Source organism: Semicossyphus pulcher, unplaced genomic scaffold (genome assembly GCF_022749685.1).
Source record: "Semicossyphus pulcher isolate SPU_LCO1_2020_fin unplaced genomic scaffold, fSemPul1.0.p SCAF_24, whole genome shotgun sequence".
Taxonomy (NCBI): domain Eukaryota; kingdom Metazoa; phylum Chordata; class Actinopteri; order Labriformes; family Labridae; genus Semicossyphus; species Semicossyphus pulcher.
In genome coordinates this window covers 415,769-427,746 of record NW_027211698.1, presented here as the reverse complement: position 1 = coordinate 427,746, position 11,978 = coordinate 415,769, and the positions used below count along the sequence as shown (strand labels likewise).

Here is an 11,978-nt window from a genome sequence, read left to right as displayed (position 1 = left end):
AGAATAAAAATAAGTAAATGACTTAAATAGAATAAGATTTAAAAAAAAATATTGCAGCCAATCACCCTCTCTGAAGAGCAGATGATACGCTGCAGCCTGCGCTTGTCCTTGGCAATGGCAGCAGCGTACCATGAGGCCTTCATCAGCCCCATAGTATCATTATTGTTGCTGCTAATGCTAATAGTAGACCTGTTGACTTCAACTGTTACAATTATGATTACCTCAGCCTTTATCATTACTCTGCTTCTCTCGCTAATTTATTTATTTATTTATTTAGCCAATCTTCACCCTAGTCTACCACTATTATTGGCATTGTAACCATAAGTATGTGTCTGTTGTTGTTCATGTAACAAGTACATATGTTGTTGTTGTAACAAGAACATATGTTGTTGTTGCTCTCTTTGCCTGTCTCTATCCTGCATCTCCTTCTATCCCATTTTCGGCCCATCCTGTCGAGGCAGATGGCTGTTCAACATGAGTCTGGTTCTGCTCGAGGTTTCTGCCTGTTAAAAGGAAGTTTTTCTGCCAATGTGCCGAATGTTGCTAAGTGCTGCTCATGGTGATTCATGTTGGGCCTCTCTTTAAATAACATAACAAAGAGTCGGTCTAGACCTGCTCTTACTGTAAAGTGTCTCGAGATAACCCTGGTTATGATTTGGCGCTATACAAATAAAATTTAATTGATTGATTGATTGATGGATTCAACAATGGTGGTGTAGCACCACCATTGTCTTTGGCAGGTTGAACTTCTTCAGCTGCAGCAGGAAGTACATCCTCTGCTGTCCCTTTTTGATGAGGGAGCCGATGTTCAGCTCCCACTTGAGGTCCTGGCTGATGATGGTCCCCAGGAAGTGGAAAGACTCCACAGTGGAGTCACTGATGGTGATGGGGGCGGGTGTGGCTGCTTTCTCCCTAATATTCATGCCTCAGACTTAAATGTGAACACCTATAATTGAACACAGGAGGATCCATCAGAAAAACTAGCTTGCATGAGAGTTATAAAACAAGGGAAACATTTAATATATTTTTATAGCATCCAGCTAATATATCAGAGCTTTGTGCTTTTTTCCCCTCCATTAATGATTGTTTTAATACAACAATTTATTTTTATTGCAACGAATTTCCCTTATTCATGTCAACTTCACATTTTAAACAACAGTTTGAAGACGTGATAAATAGTAAAAACAATCCAACAACTTCAGTGGCAGGCTTATGAATTTTATTGGCATTTTTGCAAGACATTTTGTCCATTTAGTTCCAGTTACAATAAATGCATAACAACTGTTTCAGAAGATGTTTCAAGGATTATCTTGAACAACAAAAAAATACTTTGGCTGCCGTCTCATTTTGTCTTCATTTATTTACAAACAAACTAATGTATTTGTACTTGGTTAATCCTAATATAACCCCATTCATACGGGTGGACAAATCATGCAGCAGAGCTTTAATTTGCTGAAAGATCATGATATTGCTGAAAGACGCTTACGTGGGATATGACCCGAGACAGAAAAGAAAAGCATTAAAAAATTTTTGGGTAATACTTAAGTTGTCACAGTTTAGGCTAAAAGCGATGAAAAAAAAGACACACAATAATAGTATTATCAATTTGAAGAATAAAAAGTGCAAAAGGCAAATTATCCATTTGGGATGATTAAGAATTCCAGTTAAAAACTTGGATGGCTAAGATAACATGATTCTTTCTTTCCTCTACCCACCACACCAAGTTAAGCAGATTTACAAATCATACTGTACAGAAATTCTTCAAAGTGCAAATATTATGAATTGGCATAAGCTGGTATATACATTTCATTTTCTGGATGACAAAAAAAAAAAGCATGTCTTTCTTTGTCCAGTTAGGCTCCATTTTCACGGTGCACAAGCTCAAAAGACTACTCATACTCCATTCATGCTGGACAGTGTGCCCTGACTTCATCGCTGTGCTGCTCACAAGAAACGACAACATCTGCTGTTGTTCTCACACATTCCAATGCCTTCCCCAATTGGAGCTGTGTTGCATCACCAAAAGCTTCTCGCTCCAGCAAGGGAAACAGGAATTTGAATCAAATCTAATCAGAAAATCCCAAAGAGAAATACATGAGCTGAGTTTCTCTAAATCATGCACAACATGCAGAACCAGTCACATCTTAATTGGTTTTATTGCATTGCATTTTACTCTGATTTACTGGTAATTCAAATGATTTTGTTGGCAAGTACGTAAAGTAAACACAAACACACTTACTGTATTTTCTGTGATCACTCTGTGCAGCTTGTTCAATGAGCACCTCAGGTTCACCCAAAAACAACCACTTCACTTTGGACCTGATCTCAATGTCTAAACTATTACACCTATTCAATTAGTACAGGACTTCACATCCACAGCTACTGTAGGTCATTACAAGTAACTAAATTGCATATGACTCTTTTATTCCAAAGAGTATTACTCAAGCCTGGCACACAACAGCTACTGCACCGTATGTAAAATGCTAAATATCACTTCCAATTCCAGAGCACTGAAGCAAGAAATGCATAAGAGGCTGACCTCCTCCGGGACACTCATCTCTGAATGGACTGAGCAGCCTGTGCAACCTAAAAACACTGATTATCCAAGGAGCATTCACTGACTGGCGGCGCTCCCCGGTAGCTTACAGACACCGTTGTGCCAGACGTATTTGGCGATTAATGTAGCGTTATAGAAGAGAGCAGTATACCATGTTTACAGGTGAAATACAAAACTGAAATCAAAAGCTGAAAAAGGTATCGGTTTAAAAGATACCTTTCATTTTTCTTTGATCCATATAAAGGAAATGCGTAGTGCTGTTGCAAATGTCGCCCTCCTGTCTCTGCATAGGTCAGATCATGACAATTAGCGTCAAGAGGCAAATAAAGTTAGAAACATATTTTTCTGGGGATATGTTTTGTGCGCATTTCAGATTAAGCGTACAATTTTTTTGCTTTTTTTGCAATGGCCCTATTTAACCGACTTCATTGACTGCCCGGACATTTCTTTCTTTGAAAGAAAGCAAAGTTTCTGGTTTGTCAATCCAAACATTTGTTCAGAGGCTCAGAGATTATTGAAAAGAGTTTGTTGTTACTTGGTTTAGTAGAATTTTTTTATTCATTCCAAGCTGTTTTGTTTTTTTTAACCAGGAAGAAAAAAGGTCAAAAGGAGGGAAGCGCCAGGGAGTCTGAAATCGTGTTTGGTTTAAAAACACTAAACGCATCAGGGTCTGTGATATGTAAACTGATCCGTGCATATACAATATGTGGTTTTCCTCACCGATGCACATTTGAGTGACCTTGAGAAAATAATCCTCCAACTTGCTGTTAGGCTTGTAGTGTTCCATTTTTTTAATTGTTTGAAAGGGTGAGATGTTTAACTGGGTGCACAGTCAACCTGTCTGCGCCACATGTTGATGAGGGCGTTAATAGGCTACATCTCATTTAAGTTAAGACTTGTATAAAACACCCTGAAAATAAGAAGGTGGATTGGCTAAACTAGAGTTTAAATTGTTCAAGATAATTGTCATGTTCAAGTGAAATATATCGAAATGCAAACAAGCTGCAATCCTCACTTGATCTGTCGCAAAATTCGGAAACAAACAAGGCAAAGATGGAGGGGATATTTCAACATCAACAGGCTCAGAATGGGTTTCCGCTTCCTACATATTTTCTATTTTAAAATTCTTTCTCTTGAAAATTTTCTTTCAGTAATCATCGGATAAATGACGCTGTCACTGTGTGGTTACACAGGGAAAGCAATATTATAGCAAATGAGCTACAGATACTTTTTTTCCTTGCATCTGTAGGCGTTTCTTACAGTCAGGACATTGTCTCATTAAAATTGTGCTTTTATTGAATGTTTCTCTGTTAAAAATTTCGGACATAAATTTGCCTCAGGTAACCAAGGTTATGTAACTTTAAAGGACACCCACTCTTGTGAGACATGACACAAATGTGAGACTGGTTTTTTAAGCGATCCTGGAGCAGACTGCGTTGGGAGCTTTGAATCAAAGGAAAATGAAAAACAAAGCCAGGGAAGAGATCTGATCATCAAAGACTTGTTTTTGGGGCTTGGTTCAGAAGCAGAGGCTTCAGAGCGAGTCTTGTTATGCTTTTAATGAGACTGGTTAACACTTTCTCCCTACTTCTTTCCTTCATTCCTTCCCCATCTCCTCTCTTCACTGCAAGGCTCCTCGGTCAGGTCATTCGAGGGGGAGGAAAGGAACTTCACATTGGAAAGGAATGGCGATGGTTTGGAAAACCTGTGGGGAAGCAAATCAATTGTAAGGGCAAAATTGATGCAGTGTTTTTTTTTTGTTTTATTTCAAAAGGGATTTTACTTTACTTTTCAATACAGGAAGAAGAGGCGTGTTCTATGAGATGTTGCCATATTCTCTGACATGTTGCGGACTTTCAGGTAGTTCACAAAACCCCTGAAGAACAGCAGCAGACCTGTGGAGAGAATGGAAGGTTTACTTCAAAGCAGCAACTCCGATTGAGAGTCAGCAGAGTAATGCTCGACAATTGTGTCATACTCACCGAGCAACAGGAAGATCCACCAGAGCCAGTATTGTCCGTTAAAGTAACCGGTGAAGTAGTCGGAGAACTGAGCACACAGAGAAACATGATCATTACTTTCAGTATTTTTTATTTAAGTATTAAACAATGATTGAAAAAACTCTGCTCAGGTTTTTATGAATAATACTTTAACTAGTCCTACACAGACAATATTGGCATCCCATAAATACAGTAACTTACAAACTGTAAGCCCTGTGCTGCCAAAAATATCTGCACTGTTATTAAAGAAAAACGGAGTACATACCCTGACAATAAGAATCCACTTGATAAGAGAAAGGCCGAAGCCACAGATGGCTCCGTAGCGTCCTGCGATGGTATTGGTCAGACAGAAGGACAGGCAGAACCCAATCCAGTTGAACAGGAAGGCCACTTAAGGGACAAACAGCGAGACACTGGGTTAAAAACAAACAACAACAAAAGAAAGTACCACATCCACATTTTTGGCTTTGTTTGATTCGTGCTCTGTCCTTAAAAAATGTGCTATATCTGTAAACCACAGAAGTAGTTTTACACTGTTTGCATTTGAGGACAATCATAAGGGTTGGTGAGGTAATTTGAATTACATAGAATTTGTCAAAATTTAAAGACCCCCTCCAGTGAAAATAAAGTTTTTAACCTCGCAAACAACTATATGTGGTGTTTTTCATGTGCTACAACACATATCAGGGACAACATAAGCATAAGCAGTCATCATCACGAGGGAGGAGATGCCTTGGGAGGATTTTAATTAAACGTATTTTGCAGAAAAAAATATCAGATAATTTATTATTTCAAGCAGAGAATTAATGTCTTAAAACATGACTGGAGCTGCTCTTTACTTGACACACAATGTTGACACATTCACACATGGTCCTTCCCTTGAGGCCTAACTTCAGGTCTTTGACGTGTTAGGAAACAAATATTTACATTATTGAGTGTGTGACAAATACTGGTTTCCTCCCTCTCGTGTTTGGCAACCAAAAACTCATAAAATAAAACTTACTGAAAAAGGCCAACATGAAGATTCCATCATTCCCAACTCGAAGCTGATCGGCATCACTGAAATCATCTCTGGGAGGGAATTCATCATCCTAACATTCACACACAGAAACAAACAAACCACATGTAGATAAAGCATACAAGTCTGGTTAAAAATAGATATTTACAGAGACACACCTACTTCACAAAGTCAACAGATGAGCTGCAAAACATGTTTCACCTCACTCAGATCTCTTCTTGCTAAATGCTCAATCACCAACTCAGTGTGTGGTGTACATGCGTAAAAAAGCTGCTATGAAGGAACTCTTAAATTCTATAAAACAAAGAAAGAAAACATCCCAGCAAAGAAGGTTTAGTTTTTCTCTTATCTCCTTCAGACTATAGAATTCAGACAAATAATTCATTCTGAACACCTGCATATTAAACAACCATTTGGTTGTTACATGTCAAGACGCTGGGGTAGTTAAGATGTAGCAAACTATGATGCAAACCCCACCCAACAGACGTGTAAGTGAGAGGTTTGCAAATATAAAGCACATATAAAAAGGGAAAGCAGAGGAGGAGGAGATTTGGAGGAGCGTGTATGTGTGTTTGTCCTCACCCGAGGCATCACCTCCACAGTGGAGGCAGCCATGGCAGCCGCTTTGGCCTTCTCCGCTTCGTCATATGTGGGCAGTGAAGTTGCAACGCTGTAGGGCGGAGGCACAGGGAAGTCGCCTTGGAAACTGGTCTCTGTGTGAATGATGGAAAACAAGAGGACACATTTAGAAAAGAAAAGAAAGAAGAACGCATTCTGCATTTGCTTAGGAGCTGCCAATAATGTGGTGGTTCTTGTCATGGAAATCGACAATGACTCATGAGTAAAGACGCGCCAGAAAACTGCCACGTAAGAACCACAAATCTGCTGCTGTTGCTATTTTAGGTACATGTTGCCACTTCCTGGAAAATAAAGTTGACGTTTAGAAAAAGAATCAAAGGAAAAACTCGACAAAAAAAAGCAAATCCTTGATCACCATACGAGATTCCTTTCATACATACCAGGTGATGCAGCCGTTGCTCCCAGGTCAATGAAGGCGTAAGGAGGTGGGGGTGCATCTGCCTCCCCCTGAGTCCTTGACCCGGATGGCTCACCCTGGTCAGGCACCGGGCTGGCCTGGGCCTGGTTCTGTTCCTGGTTGGACGTACCAGCCTGGGCTGTGGCAGACGTGCACGGCTGCTGCTCGCTGGTTGACGCCTCAGAGGAGTCATCCTCATTGTGCAACTGGTGGAGAGGATGAGATGGGAGAATCAGCACAAGATTAGCTGCTCAGTCAGCCATAACAGTGTGGGTGCTCGAGGCAGTGCTCATTCTGTTTCAAATTTCTAAAACTGGCATCAATCTTGTTCATCCTGCTAGACATAATCTATTACTTTCAGAAGCAGACAACTGCGTAACTATGTTAAGAAGACCATAAAATACATAACACACAGTTCCCACTTTTATTGAGTTGACCTGTGACAGTAGCTGGCATTTGACTACAATAGCTGCTGTTCAATAACTGTATTTGGGGGATTTCAGCTATGAATTTTCTTGTCTGAAATTACAACTGATTTCTGTTAGCAGCACCAACACCAGAAAGTAATAATGTAACAAAATGAGCTTTGCACAATCTGTTTTTGGTTTTCAGCAGGCAGAACAACAGAGACATGAACAGGATGTGGTCTTTCCAGTATTTTTCATATTATTCATATCATAGTCTTAAGATTATTGTAACTCAATGGTTACATGTGATATTTTACCCAGGTATAACTCAGCAGGAAAACATTCAACTGATAAATAAACTTCTATATTTCATTATCTTATATCTTATATCTATATTTAATTTTTTAGTAAATAGTAGATGAGATGCCAGACAAATTAATTTCCCTTTGGGGAGCAATAAAGTCATTGTCATTGTTATTATTATTATTGTTATCTAATAACCTTTCGCAAAATAATACATGACAAGCTCAGAAATATTGGTACCTCACTGCGTCCCGCATTCGTTTTAGTAATTCCAAATATGTAGTCACAAAATGTGTCCTTCTAAAAATTGGACATTTAATTATTTTGGGGGTTTTTTTATATTCTTTTGTACTTTGGATCTTAGCAGTTTGTTAAAAGCACTTTTTTTAGTGGTTAAACAACTCAAATACATTGTGGTGTCACAATCCAAATCCAATAATCAAGGGTACTATCCTGATTCATTTGTTCAGATGTTCATTTAAAAAACTCTTAAAAAGGAGTAGTTCTCCCCTGGAAAAGGCCGCTGTCAGTCAAAGCTGGTGTTCTCTGTAATCAATATAAGCAATAATATTTGAAATTGGTGCCTTAGCTGTGGAGAAAGTTGTACAAGCAGCTCGTGGTTTTGCCCATTCTACATTCCTACAACACCCAGCATGCATTGCACCCCTCCCTCTGAAAGGAACGGCCCAGCGAGAGATGCTGGAGTGAAATACTACCGTCTTCCAGTCAAGGACATTGATCGCTGCAGGCAATGGCTCAGAGCGGTACAGAATCCGAAATACGACAAGAATATACAGGTGGATCGTCTAAGGAATCTTCAGGTCTGCAGTCTACATTTCAAATCTGGCGATTTTGAACAAACGTGACATCGGAGGCGGCGTCCTAGATTGAGGAAGTGTAGTTTAGCAAGCTCCCTGGCCTCCACCAGATGATGTGTTTGTGACGTGTCTTGTGGAGGATTTCCAGGGCCCATTGGAGAAGTGGATAGCATGCTCCAAAGGCACAGAACAAAATTGCATTTTTTTCCCTACCATAATGGCATTAGCTCCCCATAATAGCATGATAGGACTGAGGTTGAAAATCGGCAAACTGGCCCTTTAAGCATTTTCATGGAATGAAACGTATTTTTATGCTATTTATAGTTTGCTTTTTTTTTTCAGCAATAGCCATTCAATGAATAATTACCCCTCTAAACTGTATCACTTTCTAACAACACACCAGAGCTGTTGTAATTTACCACAAAATCAACATTTCCTCTTCCAACTGGCTTTTATCGTGAAGCAAGACACAAGAAGCAACAAATGACAGCAGCTTGAAGCGCTGTTTCAAAGAGTGTGCTTGAATTAAGTTACTAATATCTTACGTATGTTTGCTGGGTAAGGTGATAGCTACGCTGTTTGGCCTCATCAGAATGTCTGACATTGAAAGCACACAGACAGGAGACGACACTGTGTGTCAACAGACGAAGGTCTTTGGAAAAGTGATAGGCCTACATGTAATCATTTAATGACTACCCCCGCTACAGTTGAGAGAGTCAGTTGCAGACTTCAGTACCTTAATTTTTGTCAGACCAAAGTGCCAAACGCCTTCTGAAATTACAGAGGTTGATGGGAACATGATGGTAACAGTACGGCTAGTGAGAAATCTGGGTGGGCAAAGAGAGGGAGTTATACCTCCTCACTTTTCTGTTACTTTAATCAACGGGTCCTTGAGGAGCTTAAACCAAGACTGTCCTCAACAACAATTCACCTTGCAATCTTGTGCTCTAAAACGACAATATAGCAGCCTTGACATGATACAAAGTTTTGTTTTCTAATCTTATAATATCAGGTCAAAAGTCAGCACACATAGGGCTGTGTTTTTATGGTTTCATCACATGAATCTCAGATAACATTCACCAACTAATAATGTGTTACACTGCTGACGCCAAGATTACCTCAAGCAGTCTCAATGTGGCTGAGCAGGTTCGTCTTGTTCACAGCCATGACACAAACAGCGTAAGTGGATAAGTAATGATTGTTGAAACTCTAACAAAGGCAAAACAATTGACAGACATGATTTCTAAACATAAGTATGCTGTTGTTTTGCTGACTTGGGTTGCTGTATCAAACATCACACCTCTTCTGCTTCTAAGTGTAGTCAAACACCTTTAGTGAGTTTGCGAGATAAGAACAGTAAGCTATTTAAAATCGGTGATGTGGTGTTACATTTCTTGAGCAGTTTCAGTTTAGTTTCCAGCTGCTTAAGTTTTGACCACAGGTAAGTAAAACCCAATTTTTATTTATTTTTTGTCATTAAAAAGGTTTACCATATCAATTTAATACTTTTTTTTTTTTTTTAGCTTTTTCGATGAAGTAGTAGGCTAGTAATAATCTTTTTGTGGTATAACTGCAAAGGGGGAACACACACTTTGTAATAACATGTCATGTCAGACAGACAGCTTAAAAGTCACAGATTACTAATCATGGAAAAAGAGCTAACAGTCATAATCAAATTTGTACGTCACCATGCACATTATTTTTTCTTTACAAAATCCTGGTATAGAAACCACCTAAAACTCCTCCAGCACACTGGTGATTTGCAAGGCAGTGAGTGAATGAGTAGCTGACTGGCTAGAAATCAAGGACAAAGCATAATGCACCCCCGCACACAGGCGATTACATAAGATCTTAACAAAGTTAGCCACAAACGTCCTTGTGAGTCCAAATATCCCCAAAAGTCATAGAGGCCTGCTCAAAGCAGCAGTGTTCCATACTTGCAGAAACATGACCATTATTAAAATAAGTAAAGAGAAAGCTAGAGGGATTCATGTGGGTAAGAAAAATGTGCAAATATAGTCTTGATAGAAAGTAAGGGTAGGCGTTCTACAATATCAGATAACTTTTATCAGACGCCTGGTTGAATTGTGCTCTATCCAAATCATTTTTTAAGAATCCATTGTCCAGAACTTTGTTAATCGTGTTTTGCATTAATGTTACTTTTCAAAAACAGGATAGATGTTGAGATCTGCACTTTGGACAGGGTTGAAAAGTTAGAGCACAACCCTGATTTGTTTTGGCTGATTCTGGATCTTTTGGGATTATCGCTCACGTACCCAAAACCACAGGCATCAGAGCACAAAACAGACTGTTTTAAACATGGCCCTTCCAGTCTCCAACAACCATAATGCTTACTTTGCACGCCTGGTAACACTTTTGAGAACAGCAATAACCTCCACCTTTAAAGCTGTTATCCAAAGTAGTCACCACATTGTGAAATTGACATTTTTAACTCAACATCCCTGTTGTTTTTGGAATTTTACTGCCATATAAAACCAAAAAAGTTATTAATAATTACTAACCTTAACAAGTCATGCCTGAGAAAGCTTGGTTACTTATTGGTTACTTAATATGAGAAGTTCTAGATATTCCATCCATATGACTCATATTAGCTCTTTAGATATGAAAACTTAAATGGGGTGTTTGAAAATGATTGTGTTCATTTAAACGTTCTTTTAAGTCACATTAACATACAGATTGCACACAAAATATATGCCAGCTAATAGAATTCACTGCTAAAGCTGGCTAAAAGCTAGCCTTTTTACGTTGTGAGTGATCTTATAAACAGCCTTGAAACTGAAAAACGGTTATGAAGAATATACGTAATATACGTTCATATACGTAATGTCATTTTAGTCTGTAAAACATTGCATGGCTCTGTCAACTTTAAAGACCTACACGAATAATCTTGGCTAGCTAGCAAATGTTAGCCTAGCCCATGCGGAAGTGCTTGATAAGAGACTAGCTGTCAAAACAAAACAATTTGAGGGCATATTTAATAAATGGAAAACACGATAAGTAACTCTGATCGTGCTTTTGTGTCTACCTTATATCACCAATTGTTTTCCAATAATACACAATTTAGCGGGGTCTTACTTCTAGCGAGGCCTTGTTTTCCTGTGACAGGCAGGCCAAGCTATCAGACGATGTTTTGAATTCATCTTTACACACTTACCACTTGGTATCGGCTTGCTGGGTCCATCCCGACCAGATTCAGCTGGCAAGCAAGCCAGCCGAGAAAACAGGAGGAAAATCTACGTTAACTCGTTGTTATTCCGAAGTGCGTATTGACGTACAGGAGGTACTTATCTCAAACAACGTTGAATAAGAAGACACAGACCGATTATAGAAATGGCTGCAATCTACACTGCACTCACGTAGAAAAATACCGTTGTTGGTGAAACGATGACCAACAGTGAAGTGAAGTCACTCCTACAAATGTAGTACTTCCGTTCAAATGTTTCAAATGAAAACAAATACCAGCGTATGGCCATTTTTGTTTACAGAAATAGAAAGTACTAATAATTATTGAACTTTAGCAATTCTGCCTTCCAAATGGAACTTTATATAAAAAAAGGAATATTTATGAAAATCTAAAAAGCACAAGATATTGGTTAAAAAAGGATTCTGCAGAAAGTAAACGCATTTATAGTAGCACTTGGTCAATGTAGAGCCATTTATTTTCTACAAATGTTGTTTTTTTTTTATATGTTAATGTTAACATAATTATATATATATATTGTAGATGCCATGACATTTTCCTCTAAAATGTGAAAAAACATTAGACATATGCCATGTTTGAGTAGCACATGACGGTATCAAATACAGTTCTTTAATGT

General features: G+C 38.7%; 1 protein-coding gene across 1 annotated transcript; it reads right to left on the bottom strand.

Moving 5' to 3' along the window:
* Positions 1–1,202: 1,202 nt before the first annotated feature.
* Positions 1,203–11,515, bottom strand: ndfip2 (Nedd4 family interacting protein 2). The gene is made up of 8 exons (XM_069675247.1): positions 11,315–11,515; positions 6,595–6,817; positions 6,158–6,288; positions 5,561–5,648; positions 4,823–4,947; positions 4,540–4,606; positions 4,346–4,452; positions 1,203–4,262 (listed from the first exon to the last, which is right to left on the bottom strand). Exons 1-7 carry the CDS (start codon positions 11,339–11,341, stop codon positions 4,349–4,351), a joined length of 765 nt encoding a protein of 254 aa, XP_069531348.1. The 5' UTR covers positions 11,342–11,515; the 3' UTR covers positions 1,203–4,262; positions 4,346–4,348.
* Positions 11,516–11,978: the final 463 nt, after the last annotated feature.